General features: G+C 41.3%; 1 protein-coding gene across 2 annotated transcripts in view; it reads left to right on the top strand.

Moving 5' to 3' along the window:
- Nucleotides 1–27,180, top strand: part of JHY (junctional cadherin complex regulator) — a 66,673-nt gene that overhangs the window by 25,492 nt on the left and 14,001 nt on the right. For both annotated transcript variants that reach the window (XM_019942025.2, XM_073808050.1), the window contains exons 4-5: nt 10,151–10,264; nt 24,803–25,464. In XM_019942025.2, coding sequence (XP_019797584.1) covers nt 10,151–10,264; nt 24,803–25,464 — 776 coding nt within the window. The remainder of the gene's footprint in view (nt 1–10,150; nt 10,265–24,802; nt 25,465–27,180) is intronic.

Here is a 27,180-nt window from a genome sequence, read left to right as displayed (position 1 = left end):
TTGCAGTGCGCGGGCTTCTCATTGCGGTGGCTTCTCTTGTTGCAGAGTACGGGCTCTAGGCATGCGGGCTTCAGTAGCTGTGGCACGTGGTCTCAATAGTTGTGGTTCGTGGCTCTAGAGCACAGGCTCAGTAGTTGTGGCGCATGGGCTTAGTTGCTCCACGGCACGTGGGATCTTCCTGGACCAGGGCTCGAACCTGTGTCCCCTGCATTGGCAGGCAGATTCTTATCCACTGCGCCACCAGGGAAGTCCTGAGCTACCTTTCTATCTTGATTCTAATGTGACTTTGAAGGCTGATGAAGGCGAAATTTAGTACAGGCTCAGAAATTGCTTCATACATGTTATTCTGGTTTTTTCCTTGAAATTTCTTAAAGAAATTACAGATACTTTGCAGTGTGCATATAGAAAGGTTATTCAATTAGCTATGGCCTTCTAAACAATATAAAGTCCTATATAGAATCCACTACCCATTCTGAGCATCAGCACATCTTTGAGACCGTTGCTGAGGCAGCAGGTAACTCAGCCAACAAGCATTTATTGAGCAACAGTGTGTGCTAGGTATTCTTCTTAGTGCCAGGGATGTAACAGAAAACAAGACATGCAGAGCCCGGCCTGCAAGGGACTTAAATCCAGTCAGGTGACAGGAGACATGTAACAACTTCAGGAAGGGATAAACATCTCAAAGGATACTGAATCAACTTTCTTTAATAAAGTAATGAGCAGGGTGTAACTGGGATGTTTAGCGAGGTACTTGGGGAAGGGCTCTCTGAGGAGATATCATTCGAGTTGAAACGTGAATGGACGAAAAAGAAAAGACTGTGTAAGCTCTGGGACCTCAGCCTTGGAAGCAGCATTCTCTCCTAGGGGGCAACACAATATAGTGGGAGAAGAGATGAAATTGAAACAGAACACTGGTTTGGGAGTCAGACTATCATGGGTTAAATGCTGGCTTTTCCGTGTACTAGGTGGTACCACCAACTAGATATTTGAGCAAGTGACTCTTCAAACCTTATCTTCTTCGTCTATTGTATGGGGTCCATTTCTGCCTTGGAGGGCTACTGGAAGAGCTTATACAAAGCTCCTGACACGTGGCAGACACTCAGTGAAGGGAAGCTGTTATTACCACTGGTCATTCCTTAAGCCACGAGAAAGGAATCCACCCCGGGAATAGGTTCTCCTAAACAGCTTTTTTTTTTTTTTTTTTTTCAGGCTACAGTGTCTCAAAATGAAAGGGACATGACTGCACGTAGAATAAGAACAAAGTGTTGTCAAAAGAATAACATCTGTAGGCTCTTGCAGCCCATTCTATGATGTGACTCCCAAAAGACTGTATACAACGGGGGTGGACACACCTCACACTCACCATGCTGTCTCCTGAGGGTCCCCAGTCAATCAAACACTGCCCCATGGATTATAGGACCCTACAGTCTTGTACCCAACTTGTTGGCAATATTTCTTTAATAGTTGCCTTTGGTCTCAGCTGTATTTCAAATATTTACACTTGGTGATAAGGAACGTATGAATATTTGACACTTTGAAGTGCAATTTCACATCATAACTCTTTCAAATCTATCTTCTCCACTGCCTTCACAAATGTTCTTCTTAGATACAAATCTGATATCAATCTCCTGCTTAATGAGAGTCCCTGTTGATTTCAAGATAAAATTCTGACTCTCAGAGTGGTACTCGAGGCCCTTTGTGACCTGGCTCCTTCCTGCCATTTTAGCCTCATCCTTTGTCACTCCTCCCTTGCATCCTATGCTCCAGTCGTACTCTGGGAACTCACAGCTCCCAGAACCCAGTATTTCCCCTGGGCCTCTGTCCAGGCTGATGGATTACTTTTCCCTGTCTTGTTTGCTTGGGAAAATCTCAGCCTCCTTCTGAGATTCAACTCAAAATCCCCTATCTTTATGAAGACTCTCTGAGTTCCTCCCTCATCCTTGAACACCCACCGTAGAATCCGTACCACCACACTGCACTATTTACTGTATGTGTCTGTATGTCTTTACATGACTCTGAGCTCCTAAAGGCTCATCTCTGAACTCTGAGAGCCTGGCATACAGTAAGCACTTTCTACATCTTTTATGAAGGAATGTGATTTTTAAACAGTTTTGGGGGGGTTCAGAATTTTACCACTTTCAAAATGAAAAAATAAAAAAGACTAGTGAGCTTGTGCTCTTGACTTAAATAATGGAATTTGGCATTGAAAGACCAGATTTGAGCCCCGTTATTATGAGAGCCAATTATTACCTTTGGTAAATACAAAAAAAACCTTGCTGAGCTTTGTTTTTCCCCATCAGAGTGAGGTTACAAATGTTTGCCTTCTTCTACAGACCCAGGATTATTTAGATGCCCAAATAAGATGCTGTACGTGAACACTTTGCATAATCATATAGCCCTGTATAAATATATTTATTATTGAACATTTGATTTGAATTTAGCCTCCCATTGGATAAGATTAATATCGAAGTGATGTGACACTCTCCTTTTCCATGGTTTTAAATTTCATGGTTTGTGAAACTTTTGGTTGCCTATAAAATTAAACTTTACCTTTATTTAAATTATGATCATCTTTTTCTAATTATGTTTGGTTAGAAACACAGAATTCTTTTTTATAGAATTCCTCTAGTCTGATGGTGTTTTTGAGTCCCATATCTCATATTATACTCATTAAAAATATGCTTCTACAGAGTAGGTACTCTGGGTATGTTCATTGATTGACCTTTTGTTTTTATTTTGCCCTGTGCAACCACAACAAGAACACTTACTTATGACAGCATGATTTAAACTGAACTTCATGGTTTTTCAGTACAAGAAGTTTCTTAAGGCATCTTTCTTGTATGCACTATTCGGCACTTATTTATCTCATCTGTAGAGTGACACTTCACTAATCCGACATCACTGAGGAGGGATCCATGGAAAGAAAACTTTCCCCATAACTGAAGCACGCCCTTTCAAAAACCAGAACTTGAACAGAGTTAATCCTGTCTAAGGATAGGTGTCCAAAATGTGCCTGGAGAACCTGATAATTCTGTGCTCTCTAACCCAGGCCATAGTGCACTGTTGTGCAGTAAAGCCGAGAGCTATGGTGATGGGAGCCATCCTTTGCCTCTTTACCAAATTCCCCCAGATGCTACGATCCTGTGGTCATTTTATAAACTGCTGTCAGTGTATATGCTCTTCAGGAGCTTCTGGCCAAGTGGGAAGCAGACATGTAAACAGTCAGAACCAAGTGATAACTGCTGTCCTGGATACATGTCTGGCCCCAAAGGAACCCAGAAGAAGAAGTACCCAAGTCTGTCGGGGGAAGTCAGAGAGGGCTTCACGGAAGAGGCAGTCATTGAACTGATTCTTTAGGGGGAAGTAGAAAGTAACAGGTGGAGGTGGACAGCAAAGTTACCGCAGGCAGAGAGAGCATATGGGATGGCGTGAGGGTGATAAAGGACACTGTTTAAGTAGAGACCTGTGGGTACAGGGGGAAGCACTTTGGTGCTGGTCATGACCTGGCAGTTGGTCAGTCAATCAAGTGAAGTGGTTAAAGCAGATGTGGCAAACGACGACCTTAAGTACTCTACTTTCACTTTAAGTATATAAATACGCATTAATTCACCAACCTTCTACTGAGGCGCTGGGCCTTCCTGCCAGTGTATATTCAATGGACTACAGATTTGTATCATCGTTCTCACGTCAGTTTGAAACATCTATGGCGTTCACTTCCGATTTCTTTGTCTTTTTTTGCGGTACGCGGGCCTCTCACTGTTGTGGCCTCTCCTGTTGCGGAGCGTAGGCTCCGGATGCGCAGGCTCAGCGGCCATGGCTCACGGGCCCAGCCGCTCCGCGGCATGTGGGATCTTCCCAGACCGGGGCACGAACCCGTGTCCCCTGCATCGGCAGGCAGACTCTCAACCACTGTGCCACCAGGGAAGCCCTCGATTTCTTGAAAGCAACGTAAAAACTTAAAAAGTGTTTGGAAACGAGCTAAGATCATAATCTTTCTAGATTTTTGTGACTCTTCCCCTAGTCTTTTACAGACACCCCTCCCCAGTTATCTTTCCATTTGCTTTATTGGGTCATTCTAAATTATTTAACTTATTTTTTCATGGAAACAACTCTCTATTCACACTCAGATTTCTCCAGATGATCTAACTTTTAAAAAGAAAGTTCATAATTTTAACAACACGTACGATAGGAATAGACAGGTTTGAGAACACTCATAAAAGACTCTTGGTAAATATATAACTCAACTAGTGGAAATAGACATACCAAGGCATACCACAGAGTAGCTGACCAGCCATGAGCATTTGGCCCACTATCTTAAGAAAGGACCGGAGAGTGTTACTTAATCTAGCAAGTTAGTTAAGGAGAACTTCCGTGTCGTGCATGACTAGATCATGAGGATGGGCGTGTGCGTATTTAGGCTAGAGAAATGGGCATGGGCCTTTCATGGAGGCCCCTGTGTGTCATTTTAAAGCGGGGGCTCTCAGGATGTGGTCCCCGGACCAGCAGCATCAGAACCGCCTGGTAACTCATTAGAAATGAAAATTCTCGGGCCCCAGCCCAGATCTCCTGAGTCAGAAACTCTGGGGTGACGCCTTCACCTCTGTGTTTCAACAAGCCCTCTAACTGATTCTGATACATGCTCAAGTTTTAGCCTACTGTGCTGGAGAGTTAGGCCTTTCCTCTACATGACATGGAATCACTGAAGGATTTTAGTAATGGAGCAGTTTGCATCCTGTGACCAACCAGAGGTCACACCTACAATATTCTGAGTTGTGTTAACGGGAAGTTCAGACACATTCCTAAAAATCTCTTTCGCGTTCTTGAAAACAGCTGATTGCTTCGTTCCTTTGCATATAATTATTAAGAGCTTATTATGTGTCAGGCATTGTCCTAAGTACTTGGAATACATCCGTGAACAAAGCAGACAAAAATCCCAGCCTTTGTGGGGCTAACTTTCTATTAGGAGGAGACAGACAATAGACGAAACAGGTCATCAGCGTACTAGTAGGTGATGTAATGGTGAGGAGAGAAATGAAGCACAGCAGAGGGAGAGGGGATGCTGGGAGCGGGGTTACAACTGTAAACAGATCACAGAGGAGGTGGGAGAAACCGCCAGGCAAATATCTGAAGAAAGGGCTTCCTTGGAAAAGGGAACAGCAAATGCCGAGAGCTGAAGTGCTGAAGGGCCATTGGGCCTGGGGCTGAACCAGCGAGGGAAAGAACAGAGATGGGATCCTAGCTTCCACCTTGTTTAGCTGACAGCCTCCAGGCTTTAATATAAACCACAGATCTAGCCAGATAAACGCTAGATTAGATGTGTTCTGATATAAACGGAGCGTCCAGTGAGCAATGTAGATTGATCTTCTCACTCAGTAACATTTATTGAGCACATATGCACCAGGCACATCCAGAACCACCACGTAGCTCATGGGAGTAGCGCCTCCGGGGCCGAACAGCCCAGCACGGAGTCCCTACTTTTCCTGCCCTCATGGGACGTAACATCTAGAGGCGAGACAAACATAATGACCAGGGTGAAACTTGTCACACAAGGGAAAGGACAGAGCACTAAGGCCGTGAGCTCAGGTGCATCTGTTATAACCTCCTCCAGGGTATCAGGGAAGGCTAACTATATTTCAGCCAAGGCTAGAACAGCGAATGGGATTGGTCAGAATAAGTGAGGTAAAGGGGACTCTCCAGTCAAAGAATGGCCCTGTGTGTGTGTGGACCCAGAGCATGTGGCCCAACAGCAGACCTGAAAAAGTACAGTCTAAAGAGAGCAGGGAGGGGAGGCTGAAGAGTAGAGGATGCAGGGCCTTACAAACCTTAAAAGGCAAGGGCGATGGAAAAGCATCAAAGGATTTCAAAGTAGGGGACTGGCATAATTAGTTTGGGGTTGCTAAAAGCTCAAGTATCTTATCTGGAAAATGAACGTAAAAATAATATATCCAGAGGTGTCAGTGTCATCCATTTCTTCCTGAGCCCGTACATGCTAAATACTGATACATTACGAAGCGTTCTACAGGATGGAGACGGTGGCCAGGCAGAGCCCAAACATTTCAGGTTTCAGGTGTTTTGTCTCTAAATAGCTGAATAATGAATACACATCCCCAGATATTCAAACAGCTGTCCTAAATCCCGGTGTTGGAGCCTGACCGTGGCAGGCTCTGTGTGTTGCCATGCCTCCACCTCTCTGCTGGCCGTTTGTCAATACAGGGGGCAGTACCATTGATCTCAGCAGGTGCAGACTGACACAGAGCAAAGTGTATTAGAAATAGTACAGTTAAAACTGCAGATCACTCATGAGCCAAGTTAACAAAGAAACATCAACTGAGTCCACTGATTACGCCCCAAAGAGAGGGATTCAATAACAGCTGTGTTGGAATGATGGCAAGCAAATGCCACATTTAGAAAATTAGGACTCTCTGGCCTATTTTAACTGGGATATACGCTCGTTGTTAACACCATCAAGGAATGAGAACAACAAGGAACCTAATAAATTAATGCGAGACTCCCCAGGACATCTAAACACAAGGTTATTAACAGAAAACAATAGAGGGGAAAAAAGGACCCGAACCTCCCGCGACTGCAGGACCACACAGTGATATTCTGTTTAAACATGTTTCAGTGTGTGTCTCTGCGGATACACAGTGATTCACATACAGCTCTTGGAAAAGCATCAACTTTTTTTGTGGCGCTGATTCTCCAAGAACCTGATGAGTTTCTTTGAGAGAGAAGTAGCTGCCCAATCTAGCTCAGCTGTACTCGATCTGAGTTGCTCTCCTACATATAAACCCTCACTTCAAAGCCAGGGACATAATGTACAATTTTTTAATGGCTCTAGACCCAGGCACTCAGGCGCTCTGCTCTGCGCCTTACCTCAGTGTAAACACCTAATCAAGATTGCCTGCGCTCCGACAATAGCAGCAAATGCAATTCGAGAACCACAAGCCTTTGAAGTCCTCCAAGGAAAGGCCGGTTTTCTAGTCTGGGATAATGACATGCCATGATTGCTGTCTTTGTTGTATCTTTTCAGTGGAGAAGCAATTATGGCCCCAATTTAACAGAATAGACATTACACAGCTTATGATGCTCAAAATGCAATTTCATTTGATCATTTTCTCGATTTGATTGGTATTAATAGAATGGTTCACCAAGGAAAAAAGTAAATAGCTAGCAGAGGTTGTGTCCCATTCCACTTTCAAAGAGATAATGTAGAAGTATGTTTTACTCACTCAGAGACTCAGTGGAGTGATTCAGACACCAAGTTCTACCAAAACAGCCTGTGGATGGAAATATTATACATCCTATGTTCTCTGGGGAAGGAAGCGTAGGACAATGTATTTTTCATTTGTAAAATTTTTATCAGAGCTCCATAAGGGATCCCGTCGTTGTTAATCAAACAATTAATATCACCAGTGAAAAACCAAATTAACTAAGTCTCCTTTACAAAAGCCGGAATCAGACCCCCTAGTGGCAGATCTAGGAATAAACCCAACTTCTCCCAGGCTCCAGCTTGTCCAAGACATTGCGTGTTTGAGGTTTAAAAGAGGATGATTTCCTCGCCTGCTAAGGCAGCCTATTTAGATTTTTTTTCCTGCCCCGACCTTCATTTCTCCTCCAGGATGGAGTTGATTTTTCTTTTAAATGAGTTGTGTATCTGTTTAACGTCATGGCAGTAAGGGACTGAAGCCTTTGAGCAAATGATGACAGAAGCTGTGAAATCTAATACTTTTACTGTCATCCCATGTTTCTGGAACCAGTGAGGGACTGAGAGATGGAAACATGAGAAGTGGTTCCTGACCTTGGGCATTTATAGCATTTACAACTCCAAACTTTCCATCTCAGCACAAGTTAAACTGTTCCACAGTACTGTGAAGTTTTCCATTTGCAGAGTAGGTAATCACTCAAAACCTGTTCATTACTTCCGTTTGTCATTTAAAAATTGCCATGATCCAATAGTACATTTTGTACCTTGTATTAGCGGTGAGAATTCAAACATGGAAAAAGTTATATTTTCATTTTTTCCCATTTTCAGATCCTTTAAGTACTGAAACTTTCACACTATTTCCCTTATTTGTATATATTAGTAGGGCAGTTGTGATAGGGAGGCATTCAGGGAGAGAGGGGGTTACACCCAAAACAAAAGGAACAAATAGTCTTTCTTGTGTCAGAGAAGCCACCTTGAGTGGTAAGGAATGAGGTTATCTTCACTGTCAAATGCCTGCTTACTAGTTAATATTTAACAAGTATTTTTGCCTCTTTCTGCATTGAATACTAGTCTGCATAAAAAGTCAGCAGCAGAGGGAGAATTTAAACGCAGCCATAACAGATTCTAAACCCCATGCTCTTTCCAGCGTTCCACCTTGCTACTACTCACACCACACAGTCCACCAGGGGAAATTTAACAAAACAAGTATCAAATCCTGAATCTAAATTTTAAAATTAAGGACATCAGTTTAGAAATGGGGAGACCAGCATCTTGCAGGTGACAAAGCAGGGTGGCCACAGGACCCCATATGAATAATCTTTCCCAGGAGGAATGACAAAGACATCTTGAGAAGTCTTCTATGTAAGAGAAGGCTTGGGGAAGGCATCTTAGGTTCTACCAGTTTAGGGCTGTTTTCCGACAGAGGGATTGACTTATTCTACGTTATTTCAAAGGGCAGAGGGCTAGAAATTACAGACAGACCTATCACTGCTCTTATAAGGAAGAACCTTATAGCATTTAGGTTTCTGGAGGATGGAAAATAATGTTTATCACTGATACAACAGAGATTCAAAGGTCTAACATTTTACTCCAGGGAGTGTTTGAAAGGACCAGGTCTCCCACAGAAAGGAACTGTTCACAAGCCACCTTGTTCCTTCTTTCTCCGTCAAGATCTTTAAACCTATACGAATAGTGACAAGCAGATAACTCCTGCCTGGAGAAGGGGCAAGTGATTAGGCAGTGAGGGGAGGAACGTCTACCAGGTGTACTGGATAGACGTTGTTGATAGAGGGTGTATTGGATAATTACCGCCAGAATCTTTGCCAACATTACTATCGCAGAACTTTAAGTTTGTTTCTGAAATGCTACCTGGTGGCTAGAATTCCGTATAGCACAGAAGACAATCTAATTCCTTGACTTAAAACAGGTAGCTAATGAGAGCCTCCATAATTTGGGAACCTAAATCCATCAATAATTTGGGGACCGAAATCCCACACAGCTGCCTTCATCACTGGCTCCCAAACCTGTCTTCAGGTTAGACCCACCTGGGGAGCTTTTAAAGTACGAGACTTATATCTGGGGCCACTCCCAGAGCTTCTGATTTAATTGATCTGGGATGGGACCAGAACATTAATTTTTAAAAGCTTCCTAGGTTATTCTAATATCTATCTAAAGTTGAGCACCACTAACCTACATCATTCCAATTTATGGGGTGTCAAAACTACAAATTCTGCAAGTCAAAGATGATATTTCCAATAAGTGAGTTAACTTAGCAAAATCGCTAAATGTACAGTCTCTGGAGTTAGACTGCCTGGCTCCTCTGCTTACTAGCTGTTGATTCTGGGCAAGTTACTTAACCTCTCTGTTCCTCAGTTTTGTCATTTGCAAAAAGGGGATAATAAAAGGTACATACTGGTAAGACTGTTGTGAGAATTAACTAATGTAGACGAAGTGCTTAGGACAGCTATCATGAGCATTCAATGTATATTAGTTATTTTTGTTGTTCTTATCATCATCTTGGGGTATAGTGTTATTTCATAATTTGTTTGGCATACTTAAACATTAGTTGCAGCATCCGGCTCAGATAACTGTTTGAAAATCAGGTCCCCTGAGTATGTACTGAGCATTTAAAGTATTGGGTTGGCCAAAAAATTCATTCGGGTTTTTCCCATACTCTTACGGAACAAATTTTTTGGCCAACCCAATAATTAGTGGTTTGACCTCAAAACACCAATTCTCACATCATCCCTGCAAGAGAAAACATTGTTTATTCCCATTTTCCTTGGGAATAATCCAGATACCTAAGGACTGAGATGAATCCTTGAAATGAACTATAAATAAAATGTAACCCTGCAGGACCTCTTTCTAGAGTACAGACTCGAGCCCCATGGCCATAAGACTAAAATGAATCCAGTTAACGTGCTGTATGTTTTACCCCCTTAGATCTCCTACCCCGTCAGAGTAACTGACAAGACGTCTATTCAGAACACCAGAGAGATTGGAAATGTCGCTATCGACCCTGAAGACAAATGGCATCAAAAAGCCCAACAGCTAAAGGTCACCTGCTAGATTGAATTTTAAGTGTGTTTCAAGGGTTACTGCTGGATCTAAGTGATGTTTGTGACTGACATCTTATCACTTAAGGGTTTATTCTTATGCCTGAGAATAGCTACCTACCTTCTGATGGGTAAAAGACTGCCTTCTGCCCAGATGGGTCATTACTTGCTCAGCGAGCCAACCCTACCCACTTTCCCAACGTTCTATTTCCTAGAGAAAAATCATCATATCACTCTTCAAACATTCAGAGGAATGGCATGGAGAAAATACAGGCAGGAAAAAAAAAATCACAGTTCCAAAATATTGTCCAATACTGTGCCGCTCCCAAGTCTGTCTCCTTTTGGAGTTATCAGTCATACAGTATCCCTAGGTGATGGGGGATATGGTCCCTAAAAATGGGTGGGAATCCCCAGAGCCTCCCTGAGCCCTCGTTTGCAGAACATAAACGCCTACTACCTAGTAATTTAGCGTGATGACATCCCGTTTTTTGGCCATGGGTTTACTACTTTGAAATCACAATATGGTTTCAGGGAAGATTTTTATGAAACCGTCCCCACTGATTGTTTTTCTAGAAGAATCAAGAAAAGTTCTAGCAGCTGATGTCTTCTTAATCCAGTGTATAATGTTACATGGGGCGGTTGCTCTTGTACCGGGTTTTATACCTGCTTCATAAGGGATAAAGCCCTTTGAAATCACCTAGCCTGTAGGGCCTGTTGACGTCATTAGTTAAAACTATGTACAGCGGAAAAGTAAGAAGAAGAAGAAGAAAATTCATTCCAGTTTCAGAAAAGTTAGAAAAGAGGGACAGCTCAAATCATCTTTTTGCCTCTGCAGTAGCTTCCAGGCTACTCTTAGAGTTGCCAAAAAAAAAAAAAAAAAAAAAAAACAGAAAGAAAGAAAGAAATGAAAACAGCCATTCACCTGAAGCTTCCTGAAAGCTGATGCCAGGGAGGCCACACCCAGAAGTTGGGAGGATGGGGACAAATGTCTCCTAGAAGTGGACCCAGAGGACAGGGTCTCCTACCAGACCTGATGGAGAGCCTAGGCAGCTCGGCCAACAGAATCGAGGGGACAAAGGAAACGCCTTAAGGCTTGTTACGTGTTGTGGGTAAAGGACTGGGTCAGAAGACAGGGAGCTCTGGGCCCTGACCTTCCATTTACTCAATGCGTGACTTGGGCAAATCTCAGCTTCCCCCGAGCCTTAAGTTTCTTTTTTCTTAAACGAAGCATTGGCCGAAATGAACTACAAGGTCCATCCCAGCTGCAAAATGCTATAAATCTATGATCCTTTATCTCTAGTTACTTAAATTACTATAGGAAACACAGTTGAAGCATGTAGGATCCTTGCAAACTCTAGCTTTCACACTTGTCACTAGGAGTCTCGGCCAATGATAAAATAATCAAGGTCAAACCACGGTGCTTAACGCATGGCATGGCCCTAGGCAGAGACAGTAAAAAACTTCGTACAGAAGAAACTCAGAAGAAAGCAAAAAGGATACTGTTTCATCTCTGAGGGTACAAGACTCATGTGTTTCTAACCCACTCCTGAGTAAAGGCAATAAGGAGCAAAGCATCTTAAGATTGTTGCATCTAAATGACAGCAAGACCGAGCAGCCCAAGGGATGTTTCCCTTTCTTTATTCGGAAAGGATTTGTTAGGTGTTCCCTGCGCGTCCTGCATGCTGGCGGGTCACTCAGTATACAAACCTCCAGGCTGACTTTTTTTCTCCTCTTCAACTACCCACCTCGGGTGGCTTCTCTGTGGTCCCCCTCCTGCCTCTCCCACCCCTGTCCTGGTGTGCTTGTGGCTGGAACCACTCCGCCAGGGTTTAATCCTATTCGGCCATTGTCTCATTAGCTGTTGCCTGTGTTTCTTTTGTACCAACTACACGATAAGCTCCTTGAACCTTAGCATTGTATTCCTCTCCACCTCCTGGCACATTGCTTTACCCAAAGCTGATCTCAATATTTAATGGTTGATTAAAAAACCATTTAAAGGTCATTTAGTGAATCTCAAGTAAAAATGGGCCTCATTTGAAATCTTTTTCTTGAAAGATGATTTTCAAAGAATCTGCATATCCCTCAGTAAACTTACTCTAACAATGAGTAACTCACTACTAAGAGATACCTTTACGTGAAATCAAAATAATTTCAGACAACAAATATTTATTGAGTACCTACTATATTCCAACCACCAGCTTTTAGGTGACTAGCCCAAAAGACACGTTTTTTTTTTTTAAAAAAAAACTCTTCAGAAAAGTAAATAAAACTTGACAAAAGATCCTTTAAAAAAAAAAAAAAGATTCCTACCCTCAAGGAGCTTAAAACTTTTGGTAGTGGGAAGACAGTTATGTAATCATTATAATGCAGTGATATAAAAGTAGGTATAATTTAATTCTTTCTTTTAGTGTAACTAAAAGAGCACCTAATTCTGCCCTAAAAAGACAGGAAAAGCTTCCTGAAAAGAGAGAGCACCTGAGCTGCCCCTAGAAGGATGAGTCAAAGTACGCCAAGCAGACGAATGGGAGCAGAGGTGTAAAAATGCAGGGCAATCTAGTGTGTCCTGAGTATTACCTGGAGTTCAGTAGCTAAAGGGCAAAGCATGAGGGACACAGGGCTGGGCAGGTCAGCGAGGGGCCATGAAAGGCTTTTTATGCCAATCAAAAGATTTTCAATTTTATCCTACGGAGAGCAGGAAGCCATTGGCAAATTGTAAGCAGGTTAATGACATCATTGGGCTTGCATGTTAACACACTGCCAAGGTCTGAAGAATAGATTGGAAGAGAATAATAGAGATTGCAGAGACAGCGAAACCAGTCAGGCCACTTCTGCTGTAATTTCTGCAAGAGATGATGAGAGAACTGGAAAGGTGGCAGCATTTGCTCTGTTTGCCCCACACTCCACATGCCATCAGTTCACTTTGCCGGACGGTGGGTATATCTTTTTCCACTGGCTGGACTGAACTCCTGTCAGGTTAGGACAGCACCTGATCCCCCTCAGCCCCTGCCTTGAGGTGGTCAGGAAATGGAATGAACAAACTTAGCAATTGCTTAAATACAAGGTGAATGTGGGAGAGAGAAAGAGAATAGTTTCTGAGTGTCTGATTAGTGGCATCAACACCACTGAGCAAGAAAAGGAGGGCTTTGGTTCTGGGAATGAAAGAGGGCTGCGTGAGGCCAGCAGTGGGCCTGACGTTGAGTTAGGAGGTGTCTGTAGGGAGGAGGACCTAGAACTCAGGAGAGACATCTGAGTTAGCCTGTATACATTTGCATCATAAGAATTCCCTGGTGGGTTGCAGCCATGGGAATTGCTGAGCTGCCCCAAGAATTGTAGGTAGTGGGAGAAGAAAGGAAGGTCAAGAACAGGGCCCTGGAGAAATCGGTAAGAATATTTTAAGGGAGAGCAGGGTAGAGAAGGTAAAAGATTACAAAGGGATTGCCAGAGAGGCAGAAAGCTGGCCAGGATAAAACAGTGTCATGGAACCTGAGACATGAAAACTTCAAGGAAGGGAAATCAGTGAACAGGGTTCAACTCTGCAGAGAAGACAAGTAAAAAGGTGCCACGAAAAGGGAGTGATGTATGCAACTCATATATGCAAGTTGCAAATGATTCAGACAAACTAAGTAATGATGATACAAACAATAATACTATAAATGATAGAATGTAGATCTGTTTCTCTACGAATGGAGAGTGGGAGATCTACAGAAAGAGAGAGAATGAAGAAATGCGGCTAAATGTTAAAAAGTGGTGGATCAGTGAGGATATTTGGGGGTTCTCTGTGCTATTCTTGCCATTCTTCTGTAAGTTTGAAATAATTGTGTAAGTTTGAAAAAATAGAAAGTTAAAGAAGATGGTACCATAGGATTTAGCACTAAAAGGTCATTGGTGGCCTGAGCAAAGCAGTTTCAGTGAGAATAAGGGCTCTCCTGCAGGGTACAGAGGTCAGGATGAGAGCTGGGGAAATGAAGACCAACCTACATTTTAAGATGCCTGGCTGTGGATTAAGAGATGAGGTTTAACCAGAGAATGAGATCAAGTAAGGGATTGTTTCATTTTTTTTTTTTAAGAGAAGAGGTTTAAATACATTTATATGCTGAAAGGATCAGAAACTGGAGATAGAGGACAAGAAAAGAAAGGGTGATATGCTGGAAACAAGGTCCCTGGACCATTTAAGCCTGTGTGTTTTCACTTTAAAAATACTGAGAATTCAGAGCTCCCACCGCAGGAGCTTCAGCCCAACCCTGGGTTCATGAACCAAGATCCCACGAGCCTCCTGGGGCAGCCAAAAAAAATAAAATAAAATAAATAACAAAGTAAAAAATAAAATTGCACTAGGAAACGAACAGATATGTTAGGAAGAATATAAAAATAAAGATGAATCAACGACCGGAAGGTACAACAATATCACAATAGTAAAAAAGAAGAGAAAAAAAAAAAAGGGTGGGGGGGAAGGCCCTGGCTGTGGAGGGTGGGGCCTAAGAAACGGTGAGGTTTGGGCAGTGGGTGGGGCAAAATGCTCAGGACCCACAGGGCTGAAAAAGGCCCTGGGGGCTGTGGAGGGTGGGGCTTAGGCTCAAGGAACAGAAGGGGCCCAGGGTGCCCTCCACCCCTGGTCTCAGAGGGCAGGGGACCTCACCTGGGAGCCTAGCAGGCTTCCTGGGCTTGAATGGGCAGGGCAAACGCCCTCCTCTCCTCTCCTGCTCCTCCGTCTGGGAGGGCCCCTCCTGCCTGCCTCTCCTGATCTCCCTGTCCCCCCTCCTATGCCCGCAAGGAGCTATGCAGCCTGGAGAGGGCTTTGGAGGGCAGGGGATCGGCCTGGGAGGTCAGCAGCCTCCCCAGGCCCGAGTGGGCTGGGCAATTGCCCTCTGCTTCTCTCCTGCTCAGCTCCTCCCGGAGGGCCCCTCCCACCTGCCCCTCCTGATCTCCCAGGCCTCCCTCTTATGAGCCACTGAACTAACAGAGAAACTTAGACCCCAGGGAATATTCATCGGAGTGAGGTCTGACGGAGTTCCTCATCTCAGCACCAAGACTCAGCTCTATGCAATAGCCTACAAACCCCCATGTTAGAAGCCTCAGGCCAAACAATCAGTAAGACAGGAACACAATCACACTCATTAAAAAAAAAAAAGAGAGACGGCAAAAAAATATGTCACAGATGAAGGAGCAAGGTAAAAACCTACAAGACCAAATAAATGAAGAGGAAATAGGCAATCTACCAGAAAAAGAATTCAGAGTAATGATAGTAAAGATGATCCAGAATCTCAGAAACAGAATGGAGGCACGGACTGAGAAAATACAAGAAATGTTTAACAAAGATCTTAGAAGAATTAAAGAACAAACAACAGAGATGAACAACATAATAACTGAAATGAAAAGTACACTAGAAGGAATCAATAACAGAATAACTGAAGCAGAAGAATGAATAAGTGAGCTGGAAGACAAAATGGTGGAAATAACTGCCAAGGAGCAGAATAAAGAAAAAAGAATGAAAAGAGCTGAAGACATTCTCAGAGACCTCTGGGGCAACACTAAGTGCACCAACATTCAAATTACAGGGGTCCCAGAAGAAGAAGAGAAAAAGAAAGGGACTGAGAAAATATTTGAAAAGATTATAGTTGAAAACTTCCCTAACATGGGAAAGGAAACAGTCACCCAAGTCTAGGAAGCATAGAGAGTCCCATATAGGATAAACCCTAGGAAAAACACACCAAGACACATATTAATCAAACGAACAAAAATTAAATTCAAAGAAAAAATATTAAAAGCAGCAAGGGAAAACCAAAAAATAACATACAAAGGAATCCCCATAAGGTTATCATCTGATTTTTCAGTGGAAACTCTGCAGGCCAGAAGGGAGTGGCAGGATATACTTAAAGCAATAAAAGAAAAAAAACCTACAACCAAAATTACTCTACCAAGCAAGGATCTCATTCAGATTCAATGGAGAAGTCAAAAACTTTTCAGAGAAGCAAAAGCTAAGAGAATTCAGCACCACAAAAACACCTTTACAACAAATGCTAAAGAAACTCCTCTAAGCAGGAAACCCAAGAGAAGAAAAAGACCCACCAAAAAAACCCCAAAACAATTAAGAAAATGTTAATAGAAACATACATATCAATAATAACCTTGAATGTAAATGGATTAAATGCCCCAACCAAAAGACACAGACTGGCTGAATGGAAACAAAAACAAGACCATATTATGCTGTCTTCAAGAGACCCACTTCAGACCTAGGGACACATACAGACTGAAAGTGAAGGGATGGAAAAAGATATTCCATGCAAATGGAAATCAAAAGAAAGCTGGAATAGCATTACTCATATCAGATAAAATAGACTTTAACATAAAGACTGTTACCAGAGATAAGGAGGGACACTACATAGTGATCAAAGGGTCAATCCAAGAAGAAGATATAACAATTATAAATGTTTATGCACCCAACATAGGAGCACCTCAAAACAAGGCAAATACTAACAACCATGAAAGGAGAAATCGACAATAACACAATAATAGTAGGGGACTTTAACACCCCACTTACACCAATGGACAGATCATGCAAACAGAAAATAAATAAGGAAGCACAAGCTTTAAAGGACACAATAGACCAGATATATCTAATTGGTATTTATAGAACATTCCACCCAAAAGTGGCAGAATACACTTTCTTCTCAAGTGCACATGGAACATTCTCCAGGATAGATCACACCTTGGGTCACAAATCAAGCCTCAGAAAATTTAAGAAAACTGAAATTGTATCAAGCATCTTTTCTGACCACAACAACACTAAGAGATTGGAAATCAATTACAGGAAAAAAAACTGTAAAAAACACAAATACATGGAAGCTAAACAGTGTGCTACTAAATAACCAAGAGATCACTGAAGAACTCAAAGAAGAAATTAAAAAATACATAGTAACAAATGACAATGAAAACACGATGACCCAAAACCTATGGGACGCAGCAAAAGCAGTTCTAAGAGGGAAGTTTATAGCAATACAATCTCACCTCAAGAAACAAGAAAATTCTCAAATAAACAATCTAACCCTACACTTAAAACAATAGAGGGGCTTCCCTGGTGGCACAGTGGTTGGGAGTCCGCCTGCTGATGCAGGGGACACGGGTTCGTGCCCCGGTCCGGGAGGATCCCACATGCCGTGGAGTGGCTGGGCCCGTGAGCCATGGCCGCTGAGCCTGTGCGTCTGGAGCCTGTGCTCCGCAGCAGGAGAGGCCGCAGCAGTGAGAGGCCCACATACCGCAAAAAATAAATAAATAAATAAATAAATAAATAAATACATGTAAAACAATGTTAAAAAAAAAATAGAGAAAGAAGAACAAAGAAAACCCAAAGTCAGTAGAAGGAAAGAAATCATAAAGATCAGAGCAGAAGTAAATGAAATAGAAACAAAGAAAACAATAGCAAAGATCAATAAAACTAAAAACTGGTTCTTTGAGAAGATAAACAAAATTGATAAACCCTTAGCCAGACTCATCAAGAAAAAAAGGGAGAGGACACAAATCAATAAAATTAGAAACGAAAAAGGAGAAATCACAACTGACACTGCAGAAGTACAAAGGATTATAAGAGACTACTACAAACAACTATATGCCAATAAAATGGACAACCATGAAGAAATGAAAAAATTCTTGGAAGGGTACAATTTTCCAAGACTGAACTAGGAAGAATTAAAAAATATAAACAGACCTATCACAAAATGAAATTGAAACTGTTATTAAAAATCTTCCAGCAAACAAAAGTCCAGGACCAGATGGCTTCGCAGGTGAATTCTATCAAACATTTAGAGAAGAGTTAAGACCGATCCTTCTCAAACTCTTCCAAAAAACTGCAGAGGGAGAAACACTCCCAAACTCATTCTACGCAGCCACCATTACCCTGATACCAAAACCAGAAAAAGATATCACAAAAAAAGAAAATTATAGACCAATATCACTGATGAACATAGATGCAAAAATCCTGAACAAAATACTAGCAAACAGAATCCAACAGCATATTAAAAGGATCATACACCATGATCAAGTGGGATTTATCCAGGGATGCAAGGATTCTTCAATATATGCAAATCAATCAATGTGATACATCACATTAACAAATTAAGGAATAAAAACCATACGATCATCTCAATAGATGCAGAAAAAGCTTTCAACAAAATTCAATACCCATTTATGATATTAAAAAAAGCTCCAGAAAATGGGCATAGAGGGAACCTACCTTAACATAATAAAGGCCATATATGACAAACCCACAGCAAGCATCATTCTCAATGGTGAAAAACTGAAAGCATTTCCACTAAGATCAGGAACAAGACAAGGATGTCCACTCTCACCACTCTTATTCAACATAGTTTTGGAAGTCCTAGCCACGGCAATCAGAGAAGAAAAATAAATAAAAGGAATACAAATTGGAAAAGAAGAAGTAAAACTGTCACTGTTTACTGATGACATGATACTATACATAGAAAATCCTAAAGATGCCACCAGAAAACTACTAGAACTAATCAATGAATTTGGTAAGGTTGCAGGATACAAAATTGATGCACAGAAGTCTCTGGCGTTCCTATACACCAACAACGAAAAATCAGAAAAAGAAATTAAGGAAACACTCCCATCTACCATTGTAACAAAAAGAATAAAATACCTAGGAATAAACCTGCCTAAGGAGGTGAAAGACTTGTACTCAGAAAACTATAAAACACTGATGGAAGAAATCAAAGACGACATAAACAGGTGGAGAAATATACCATGTTCTTGGATTGCAAGAATCAATATCGTGAAGATGACTATACTACCCAAAGCAATCTATAGATTTAATGCAATCCCTAACAAACTACCAATGGCATTCTTCACAGAATTAGAACAAAAAATTTTACAATTCGTATGGAAACAAAAAAGACCCCAAATAGCCAAAGCAATCTTGAGAAAGAAAAATGGAGCTGGAGGAGTCAGGCTCCCTGACTTCAATCTATACCACAAAGCTACAGTAATCAAGACAGTATGGTACTGGCACAAAAACAGAAATATAGATCAATGGAACAGGATAGAAAGCCCAGAGATAAACCCACACACATATGGTCACCTAATTTATGGCAAAGGAGGGAAGAACGTACAATGGAGAAAAGAAAGCGTCTTCAATAAGCAGTGCTGGGAAAACTGGACAGCTACAAGTAAAAGAATGAAATTAGAACACTACCTAACACCATACACAAAAATAAACTACAAATGGAGGAAAACATAGGAAAAACACTCTTACATAAACCACAGCAAGATCTTTTTTTGACCCACCTCCTCGAGTAACGGAAATTAAAAACAAAAATAAACAAATAGGACTTTTAAAAGCTTTTGCACAGCAAAGGAAACCATAAACGAGACAAAAAGACAACCTTCAGAATGGGAGAAAATATTTGCAAATGAAACAACAGACAAAGGATTAACCTCCAAAGAATACAAACAGCTCATGGAGCTCAATATTAAAAAAACAAACAATACAGTTAAAAATTGGGCAGAAGGGCTTCCCTGGTGGTGCAGTGGTTGAGAATCTGCCTGCCAATGCAGGGGACATGGCTTCGAGCTCTTGTCTGGGAAGATCCCACATGCCGCAGAGCAACCAGGCCCGTGAGCCACAACTACAGAGCCTGCGCGTCTGTAGCCTGTGCTCTGCAACAAGAGAGGCCGCGACAGTGAGCGGCCCGCGCACTGCGATGAAGAGTGGCCCCCACTTGCCGCAACTAGAGAAAGCCCTCACACAGAAACGAAGACCCAACACAGCCAAAAATAAATAAATTGATTTTTAAAAAATGGGCGGAAGACCTAAATAGACATTTCACCAAGGAAGACATACAGATGGCCAAGAGGCACATGAAAAGATGCTCAACATCACTAATTATTAGAGAAATGCAAATCAAAACTACAATGACGTGTCACCTCACGCTGGTCAGAATGGCACACCAGTCAGAATGGCCATTATCAAAAAATCTAGAAAGAATAAATGCTGGAAAGGGTGTGGTGAAAAGGGAACCCTCCTGCACTGTTGGTGGGAATGTAAATTGATACAACCACTATGGAAAACAGAATGGAGCTTCCTTAAAAAACTAAAAATAGAACTACCAGACGACCCAGCAATCCCACTACTGGGCATATGCCCTGAGAAAACCATAATTCAAAAAGAAACATGCACCACAGTGTTTATTGCAGCACTATTTACAATAGCCAGGACATGGAAGCAACCTAAGTGTCCATCAACAGATGAATGGATAAAGAAGATGTGGCACATATATACAATGCAATATTACTCAGCCATAAAAAGAAACGAAATTGAGTTATTTGTAAGTGAGGTAGAAGGACCTAGAGTCTGTCATACAGAGTGAAGTCAGTCAGAAAGAGAAAAACAAATACCGTATGCTAACACATATATATGGAATCTGAAAAAAAAATGGTACTGATGAACCTAGTTGCAGGGCAGGAATAACGAGATAGACATAGAAAATGGACTTGATGATGTGGGATGGGAGGGTGAAGCTGGGGCGAAGTGAGAGTAGCATCGACATACATACACTACCGAATGTAAAATAGTTGGCTGGTGGGAAGCAGCGGCATAGCACAGGGAGATTGGCTCGGTGCTTTGCGATGACCTAGAGGGGTGGGATAGGGAGGGTGGGAGGGAGGCTCAAGAGGGAGGGGACATGGGGACATGTGCATGCATATGGCTGATTCGCTTTGTTGTACAACAGAAACGAACACAGTATTGTGAAATAATTATACTCCCATAAAGATCTATTTTAAAAAAATACTGAGAATTGATGGTCATCCTCATCGTTTTCTATTTAAGTGCCGTACACATGCCTAAGATCCTTACTTCAAGCCAAGCAATCCGTCGTCACTTTACCTGTCCACATAGGTCTTGCCCTGAATCGCTTTGTGCTCTCCTGTGAACCTTCACAGATTTTCCAAATCCCATTTCCACTGTGTGCTCAGAACCAGACACAGTACTGAGCTAAGGGTCAGACCCTTGCTGGCCAGTGCAAGAGGGTACACTCCCACCAGCAGAAGATCCTTCCCAGGAAAGGAGCATGCTGTCAGTGGGAAAGAAGAAAGTTCCCCAAATACATGAGTCTTCAAAAGGATGAAACAGGATGTTTCCTTTCTTGCCTCTAAATAAAATAACTCTTGCCTCTCTAGACAAGGAAAAGAAACGATAGCGCAAAAGATATGCAGCGCCTTTGACTTATCTATGTCAGCATCCTTGTGACCACATCCTAAGTGATCTTCCCACCTTTCCAAAGAGCTATTCATTTGGTTTTCCTCCAGCACTATCAACAGAGCTATGCCGCTTTTATTCACCTGAGCACAGAGTCCTTCTACATTAGCACTGAATATTAGAGCTACTGTGTTCTCTAAATTTTATTAATATTATCGAATGGAATGTATAACCCAGACTCAGAGAATGTGTGTTTTGTTGTTAGTAAACACAAAAGAAACTTCAGAGCTAATCTTGGAGCGCAGGCACAACCTCAGGACTCCAGGGTCGATCAGGGTGACTAAGAACAAGAACGGCTTTTGTTTTAAAGCAGATTAACATTTTGGCTGACATCAAAGCGTGCATTCTCCCCTCTGCTTAGGTCATGTAAACGGAAAAAGTCGTGAGAGAGAAATAGCCAGATGCTGCCTGTCTCAGGGTTGGGGGCAGACTTCCCTTGGATGGCACAGTATGAAGGAGCACTAATAACTGAGCACAGATCTTACTGAGAAATTACCATCCCAGCATTAGGCATCAGGAGCCCCCGGTGCTAATGCTGCAGCCAAAGGACTCTGCTTTGTGTGTGCTGGGAAAACCTACTGCCATTAAGCAGTTATTCTGAGTGCTTGGTCCGGACTGATTGTGAGTGTTGGTAACAAAAGAACCCCAGTGAGAGGGGGATGAAATAGAGGATTTCGGTGCTGACGGAGATTAAATAGCCTGAGAATGGCTTTGTATATTAACTTCAGGGAACTAGGGTCTTGCCACCTAAAGAGTGGCACCTGATGCCTCAATTGTAGGTAATAAACCTTTAGTAAACCTCAGGTCTCAAGTAGGCTGCTCGGAAGGTGAGAGGGATCGCATCAAGCCCATAAACGTCTTTCTTTCTGGAGACTGAAATGCCGTCTCTGGGCACTTACATTTACGTGAACAGTGGATTTAACACTCGAGGCAAATGAAGTTTCTCATGAAATGATGAGTCCTTGGCCTTGTTGACAAAGCACCCTGTGAAGAGCACTACTGTCATCTGAATTGTCGGCTGCAAATGTATAACAGGATTAAGACCAAGCGGTAACCCAAGATTTTGGGTCTGGTACCCCAGGAAAGAACACTCTTGATAGGTTTTCTTGGTGGAAATGAGAGAGACAGAGCTGGACAAGTACAGTCATATGGCAGCAGAAAAAGAGTTCCTGGTCACTTATTTTTCTAGCAATTAAAAGGCTGAACAGGCATGGTTGGACTTAGAGATGATCATACTAAGTGAAATAAGTCAGAAAGAGAAAGACAGACACCACATGATATCACTTATACGTGGAATCTAAAATATAACACAAGTGAACTTATGCACGAAAGAGAAACAGACCCAAAGACATAGGGAGCAGACTTGTGGTTGCCAACGGGAAGGAGAAGTGGGGGAGGGATGAACTGGGAGTTTGGGATGAGCAGATGCAAACCATTATATATAGGATGGATAGATAACAAGGTCCTACTGTACAGCACAGGGAGCTATATTCAATATCCTGTGATACACCATAACGGAAAAGAATAGACAAAAAGAATGTATATATGTGTTAACCTGAGTCACTTGTCTGTACAACAGAAATTAACACAACACTGTAAATCAACTATCCTTCAATTTAAAAGAAGGCTGAACAAATATTGAAAAGAATGACATTATCAGCATTAATAAATATCTCTAGGTCATAGCAAAGAGGGATCTTTTTTGACCTTCAAGAACAGTGATGGCAGCCATGAAAAGAGCCGCTGTGTTTCATGGACACACCTACGAGCGTGTAGATAACAGTGTTCTTCTGGATCCACTACAAGGAAGGATGCTCTTGGGCTGTCTGTCGGCAGCGCCGCCTTGCCCACATTTCCCCCATGCAGCTCAATATATTGCATGAAAAGAAGGACCCTTCTTAATTGAAATACAGACAGAAAAGGAAGTATTTTCTTTTCTGGAGCACCACAGGTAAAAACTTAAAGTTTAGAGGAGCTACTAAGAACCTGGCCAATCCTCCAAAAAGTTCAAATTCTAAGGAGAACTTACTCTACATTTTGAATTATAAGTCATTCTTACTTGAAAATCTGATATAAGAAGTCATATTGTGTATTACTGTTTTAAATTGAATAATCTCAACCTTATCGTTATAATGAGATTTCATGAGAAGTAGAATACCAGTAAATATTATACAGGAGCAGGATGAGCCTTAGCAATTATATCAGAAAAGTGAAATAAAAGTTGAACTTATCCTTAAAACAATTTGAGCAAAAACATGATTTATTCAAGTTTTTTCCTCAAATGATCTGGGTAACTTGCATTTTTCGATTAACGTTGCACAGATACAGGCCACAGAGGCTTTTTGTACGTGTGTTCAGCAAGGAAGAATTATGTTGCAGTTATATACCACACTGAGGCATATGGTCCTCGGACTGTTTTCAGTAAGCATTTAATCATTCTTTCCAAAGGCCTCTTAACTCAGCTAGTTTTTCACAAAGTAATGAGCGCTTTATTCCTCGGGAAATATGTCTAAATGGCTTAGCACAATATAGTTACATAGTGCATCTATTATACCAGGAGTACATTTTGTTGTTACAAGACTTTGGAAAGCATAAAGACTGCTCTGAAATTGAAATATTTCCCCCAGATGTTTGATTGCCTAAGTACAGGCTATATTAAGGAACAGAAGCAAAACAACCCTTGTGGTTTCACAGTTGTCCTATCACCGCACAGACTCTTTTATAATCCTCTGAATAAAATCTAATTTGTTTCATCTGGTGAAGAGATCATTTCTAGCTTCTGACCTATGTGAGTAAGAAGATCTGATAATCTGAATTGTATTTCGTATTAAACTTGTACTTGGTGGGCAAAGCAAATTGTTGATGTTCTTTCTGGATAATATTTTTTAAAATATTCATCTTAGTTAAGATAAACTTGCATATTTTGATGTTGATTCCTTTGTATGCAGCTCTTTAGAGGTAAAGCTGCTTTTTTCCCCCATTTGGTACTTCATTTTACAACATTTTAAGTCAAAGACTTGCCCTTAATATAATGCCCATTCTAAGCTATTTCTTTCTAGAAAATTCATAACCTGAAACTGCCAGGAGGAACCACTCAGCTAATCACCCTCTCATTGCCCGAAATGAGGAAAGGACCCTCTGTTCTCCTTCTTTAGCTCTTTTCAATTCTGTGGTCACCTTCCTAGAAGTCTTAACTCCCAGTTTGAGAAACACTAAAATTGGTGAAGTGTCAATCTTTTAACTTTATATTAACTAAAAATATCTTTTTAGGATTACCAGGAACACTGGTCTCAATTTGAAAATGCAAAATCAAGCAATGGACCCAGAGGTCAATCTTCAGAAACAACCAATGGCCAGCAACCTTCCAGAAGACCAGCCAAGCACAAGATTCAAAAACAGCATGAACACCGGCATGGCCCAAAGTCTTTGGTGACTGAAGAGCTGGTTGTCAGTCAAGGAAACCAGAATAACGCTTCCAGACAGCAGCAAACCCCAACTAAGCCTATACCTACGGCAGTGAAACAGGAAACAGTCGTGGTTATGAATGCCCCGAACAATGATTTACAATACTCAGGTATACCGAGAAGCCAGGAACCCAAAGTAACCTCCAATAAATATGCTCCACCACACCAGGCTTCTGACAAGGTGTTATATAGAAATTCTACCAGGTGTCACTCCATGATGAACGTTAATACGGAAAGAGGACGCAAAGACCAAGAAGAGAAAAGATTTTCAAATCAGCAGCTACACATCGACACTCTTTCCAATACGGACTTGAAGTATCTTCATGAACTGAATAAGAAGCACGCATCCCTTAGCCAGAAAGGCTCTCAGTCTGTTTCTAACATAAATGATAGTGGATCAACTGAAAATAAGAAGCAACCCAAACGGACTTACACAGAAACAAAGTATAAGGACTTAGAAATATTATGGTAAGAATTTCCTGTTCTCAAGTGGTTTTCTAGAGTAATGAGAGGCTGCTAGAGAAAGACAGGATGGGGAGGACGGGGTGGAGGGGCGGGGGCTGTTCATGGCGATGGTCAGGCAAGAGGAAAAATTCTCCTAACGACGTTCTTGCCTTTGATTTCTGCAGAAAATAGTCCACTTTTGATGTATTTCTTCTTCCCTGTCTCCTCTACTTTTTTCACTGTCGTTAAACCAGAGGTTGGAGGGAGAAGGGCAGAGGGACCCAGTCAAAAAAGATCAGTATATTTTGAGGGTCGCAAGTAATGTTCAGAGGGAACAAATTCTCTCCAACTCTGTAATGGTCTATCCTAAGAAAATAATCTAAAATACAGGAAAAAACCACTTGGGTATAAAAATATCATTTACAACCATATGATATTACTTATATGAGAAATCTAAAATATGGCCCAAATGACCCTATCTACAAAACAGAAACAGAATCACGGACGTAGAGAACAGACTTGTGGTTACCAAGGGGGAGGACGGGGAGGGAGAGGGATGGACCGGGAATTCGGGGTTGGTAGATGCAAACTATTACATTTAGGATGGATAAACGACAGGTCCTACTGTATAGCACAGGGAACTGTATTCAGTATCCTGTGATAAACCACAATGGAAAAGAATACAAAAAAAGAATGTCTATATGTGGATAACTGAGTCACTTTGCTGTACAGCAGAGATTGTCACAGCATTGTACATCAGCTACACTTCAATAAAAAAATATATCTCATTTACAGAAATGACAACAATAATTGAATAAGGAAATGTTTAGATTAATTATAATATTTAATATCATGTAACCATTAAAAAACATGTTTATGAGGAAATTCTTCTATAAAGAGAAAATAGTACAGTGCAAAAATAACACCTAAGGAGTATGAGCTCTATCTACTCTGTCAAAATGTGCAGAGAAGACGAAAAATGCACCAAAATGTCAATAGTGGTTATTTCTGGCAAGAGAGATTGGGATTCTTTTTAATTTCTTCTTTATATTTTCTGACTTGTCCCAGTTCCCTACAGTGTAGATGCATTACTTCTATAATTAGAAGAAAGAAAAGCTATTTTTAAAATCGGGGTATTTCTTGATATCATTCAGTCAAATGTGTTTATTACATACCTGATAGGGCTGAATATAGGACTAAAAAGCTATAAAAGATACAAAAGTAGTATGATGCATGGGAACCTTCAAGGAGCTTATTTTCAAAGTAGGGAGACAGTTTGACACACATGAATTAATGAGAAGACATTTAAGTGCTCCACGTGGAGGTATGGAATGTACAATGAATAAGATTCAGAATTTGCTTCCTAGAAGAGATAGTGATAGATAGATAGCAGGCATTCTCATCTTTTTTTCCTGACTTTAGAGGGAGTGAGTCTAACATTTTTGCCATTAAAAATATTTAATTTTTAGTAGTTAGGGAGATAAATAGGAACTGACCTCCTATTCCTATTTTTTTCCTGCAAAGAACTTCTATCATAAATAGATATTTAATGTTATCAAATTCTCTGCATCAATTGAAAAATTTTCTCCTCGAATCCTTTATGTGGCTAAATGTGTTAACAGATTTTCTAACATTCCATCGTCCTTTTATTCCTAGGACTAACCCAACTTGTCACACGATTTTAATATATTGCTTGATTTGATTTGTTAACACTGTTTAGGATTTAACATTCACATGCAG

The sequence above is a fragment of the Tursiops truncatus genome, chromosome 8 (genome assembly GCF_011762595.2).
Source record: "Tursiops truncatus isolate mTurTru1 chromosome 8, mTurTru1.mat.Y, whole genome shotgun sequence".
In the NCBI taxonomy this organism is placed as follows: Eukaryota; Metazoa; Chordata; class Mammalia; order Artiodactyla; family Delphinidae; genus Tursiops; species Tursiops truncatus.
This window is presented reverse-complemented; position numbering and strand designations above follow the sequence as displayed.